Source organism: Myzus persicae, unplaced genomic scaffold (genome assembly GCF_001856785.1).
Source record: "Myzus persicae strain clone G006 unplaced genomic scaffold, MPER_G0061.0, whole genome shotgun sequence".
Classification (NCBI taxonomy): Eukaryota; Metazoa; Arthropoda; class Insecta; order Hemiptera; family Aphididae; genus Myzus; species Myzus persicae.
This window is the reverse complement of record NW_019104456.1, coordinates 20,374-24,094: the sequence shown is the minus strand read 5'-3', so window position 1 is coordinate 24,094 and position 3,721 is coordinate 20,374. Positions and strand designations below refer to the sequence as shown.

Below are 3,721 nucleotides of genomic sequence, written 5' to 3'. Positions count from 1 at the left end.
TGGAATGTTGAAAGTATCAGTAAAATTGATCAAATACTAATGACGTTAGTTAAATTGAGAAACAATTTACCACATTTTGATTTAGCAGTAAAATTCAACTGCAGTAAAGCAACTGTAAGTAATGTTGTCATTACATGGATTAATGTTTTACATGCCATACATTTTACTAAATGCATGAGTAGTATTCCAACTAGAGAAAAAAAACAAAAAATGTTTTCCTGGTGCATTCAAGTCATTTACCAACTGCCGTATAATAATAGATTGCACTGAAGTATTTACTGTTGTATCACGTCAGTCGATGAATATTCAGAGAGACACATATAGTTCATATAAGCACAGAAATACCTGGAAAGCACTAATAGGAATTGCTCCGAATGGTGTTGTTACATTTGTCAGTTCATTGTTTCGTGGATCTACATCAGACAAGATGGTAACACTAAATAGTGGTCTTTTAGAAAAAATGTTCGCTGGAGATCTTATTATTGCAGATAAGGGTTTTTTATTCAGGGACATTTTACCTCATGGAGTATCTTTAAATATTCCACCATTTTTAGATACTCCTCAGTTTACACCAAATCAAGTTGTTCAAACAGAAGTTATAGCTAAGGCACGGATCCACATTGAAAGAGCAATACAAAGAATAAAATGCTATTCCATAATAAATTTTATTCCTTTCACTATGTTGAAGTAAGCTGAAAGTATTTTTCAATTAGTTGCTGCATTAACTAATTTACAGCCTCCTTTAATTAAAGAAGTTCAAGGAAATATGTAAACTATAAATAATAATCATGTTATAGTATACTGTAAAATATAAATCATAACATTTTTAATTTTTATAGTTCACAAAATTATTAAATTACTTTACAAAACTAAAATTATATAGAAAATTGCTACCTGCATTCTTAATAAAAGTTTATAAAATAATAAAACAACGGTTATCCTTCAGTAAGGTAGGGTATATACTTCTGAATAAAAAACTGCTCTAGAATTTCTAAATTGATTGCCCATTTGGTGTCTTTTTCAACTACAACTATAACTACTTTTCCAGGGGTCCATATAACTAGGTAACAAAATTCACGATTTGTTAAATAAAGCTGGCCTTGGATTTGATCCCAGTATGGATGTTTTTTGTTTACAATCAAATTCTCATTAATTTTGTACACTATGTAAGTATGATCTACTTCAATTTCACCAATAATATTTTTGTTTCTGTACTTCCATGGACACTTTACTTCAACGGTATAATTAGAGCCTACTATAGTCTGTTCCATATAAGAGCGCACCGGGCGGCGAACGAAAACTGGTCGATTTTCGCGCATACCAGAGCGCGCTTCAACAGTGCGTCGCGGCGGTGGCACGGTGCACCGTTTATACAGAGTGTTGTATAATGTCACACCATTTTAACGGTATTACGCGGTAACACGTCGTTTGGTTTTTTTGTGCGCATTTGCTGTTTTTTTTAAATTTTTTTTTTCATTTCGTTTGTTTTTCACGTGATACTATAGACACCATGGCTACTGTATCACCTACTACAAAAAATCCTATGGGTAAGGTAAGTTAAAAAGATACCTATTACGTATATTAATAATATTAATAATAATAATAATAATAATATGTATTTAATATATTAATATTATTATATAAATACGTACATTATCAGTAATTTATATATAATAGTATAATATATTTTGCATTACATAATTTTAGATAATTTTATTCAATTTCTTTTTAGTACATTTTGCATTTTAATATGTTATTTTGATTTTAATTCTTTATAAGTCCCGGCTCGCATATGCAAAATATTTTAGGAAATATTGCATTTAAATTACATGTGTGCTGAAGTGCCCCACCTACTACTTATATTTTTTGTATATATTATTTAATATTTTTTTTTCGCATTTTATTCCAGCCTGTTTCATCATCTCAACGTATCATGATTGTGAATGCATATAAGATGGAGTTGAGAAAAAATCCGGACCTAACTGTTAGAGACGCTCGCATATATATTTCGAAACTACTTGGAGTTGGGCAACGGACAGTTTCAAATGTCTTCAGTGAATATAATTCTAAAAAAACGGTGACCTCTCCATGCAAAAATAGAACAAAGGCATCATTTAAAGAAAAATTTGATGATATGCAAATGAATGTAGTACGTTTGCATGTACATTCATTTTGGTTGAATAAAACAATTTCAACATTGGACAAAATACTGACAGCTGTAAATAACGACGAAACTTTGCCAGAAATTTCAAGGACGAATTTGTATCGTATGTTGTAATTTATGGATTTTGTGTACACAACACGCAGTCGCAACAGCGCCCTTTTAGAAAAGGACGAAATTATTTTGTGGCGTAGACGGTATTTGGCAGATATTCGTAAATATCGTGAAGAACACATCTATTATCTTGACGAGACGTGGGTCAACGCAGTCGATTGTACTAGTAAAACCTGGGTAGACAAGACAATTAAATCGCCTCGTGACGCATTTCTACGAGGACTCACGACGGGGTCTCAGAATCCATCTGGCAAAGGCAAGAGACTCATTGTTCTCCACATTGGGTCAGAAGAGGGGTTCGTGCCAGGTGGTCTCCTGTGTTTTGAGTCCAAAAAAACGACCGACTACCACGAAGAAATGAACGGTGATGTATTTTATAACTAGATGGAAAACGTATTACCACTACTTAAAGATAACTGTGTCATTGTAATGGATAACGCACCGTACCACTCCATGAAAAAAGAATAAATTCCAAATACTTCAACCAAAAAAGCAGACATCTTAAAATGGTTACAGGATAAAGGCGAGGTTATTGATCGACCTATGGTGATCACCTAATTACTCGACATAGTTAAAAGAATAAAACCACAACACGACAAATATTTGATTGACGAACTGGCCCAAACACATAACAAGAAAGTTTTGAGACTCCCGCCATATCATTGCGAGTTGAACCTGATCGAATTGTCGTGGGCCAACGTAAAAGATCATGTAAAAAAAAACAACACCAGCTATAAACTTAACGACGTCAAAACATTGTTATTAGAAGGTATAGAGCGAGTGGATGCAAATAATATGTGGAGAAATTTCGTAAAACACACGATGGAAGAGGAAGAAAAATTTTACAATATAGATTTTATTATAGACGACGTGTTGTCTGCAGAAACACAAAGTTTGACAATTACGGTTGGTGATACATCTTCGGAGTCAGAAATCTCTAGTGATGTTGAGTAATTTTAATTTAATTTTTAATTTTTTAATTTTTAATTTTTTTAATTTTTTGTAAATAACTTTGACAATGTTTAAAAAACTGACTATGTGTAATTTTGATAATTTGTAAGAATACAAAACAAAATGTGTCCTATAATTAAATGTTCTTCTTTATAATCTACCCTATCCTATTTATACAAAAAATTTAAATATTATATTAATATTACTACCTATTATATATTATCAAGATACACATGAAAATAAATAATAAAACGTACACAAATAAAAAAAAAAATTGCAGTAGTATCGGTAGTAAAAACATTTTATTTTGCAAAATTATCTAACTTATTTCTATTATTTATTATTATACATTTATACTTATTTTACAATATTGTCTATATAATATATTATTTATATCATGTGTTATAAAACTTATTTTTTAAATAATAATTGTAAACGCCTAGGTTTTTTTCTTCAATTGAATTTTCAATGAACTTGGTATCCTCTTCTAGTCTC

The 3,721-nt window shown here is 31.0% G+C and overlaps 1 protein-coding gene across 1 annotated transcript; it reads left to right on the top strand.

Annotated features, from left to right (window-relative positions):
* The first annotated feature begins 2,281 nt into the window (after positions 1-2,281).
* Positions 2,282-3,229, top strand: LOC111042316. The gene is made up of 2 exons (XM_022326886.1): positions 2,282-2,639; positions 2,847-3,229. The coding sequence occupies exons 1-2, from the start codon at positions 2,282-2,284 to the stop codon at positions 3,227-3,229; spliced, it is 741 nt and encodes a 246-aa protein (XP_022182578.1).
* The last annotated feature ends 492 nt before the right edge of the window (positions 3,230-3,721 follow it).

What these genes read in the sequence shown, in the direction of transcription:
- LOC111042316 (XM_022326886.1), top strand. Translation starts at nt 2,282, where the DNA reads ATGGATTTTGTGTACACAACACGCAGTCGCAACAGCGCCCTTTTAGAA. An exon ending in CTACCACGAAGAAATGAACG is followed by an intron (nt 2,640 to 2,846) that starts GTGATGTATTTT and finishes TACTCGACATAG; the next exon opens with TTAAAAGAATAAAACCACAA.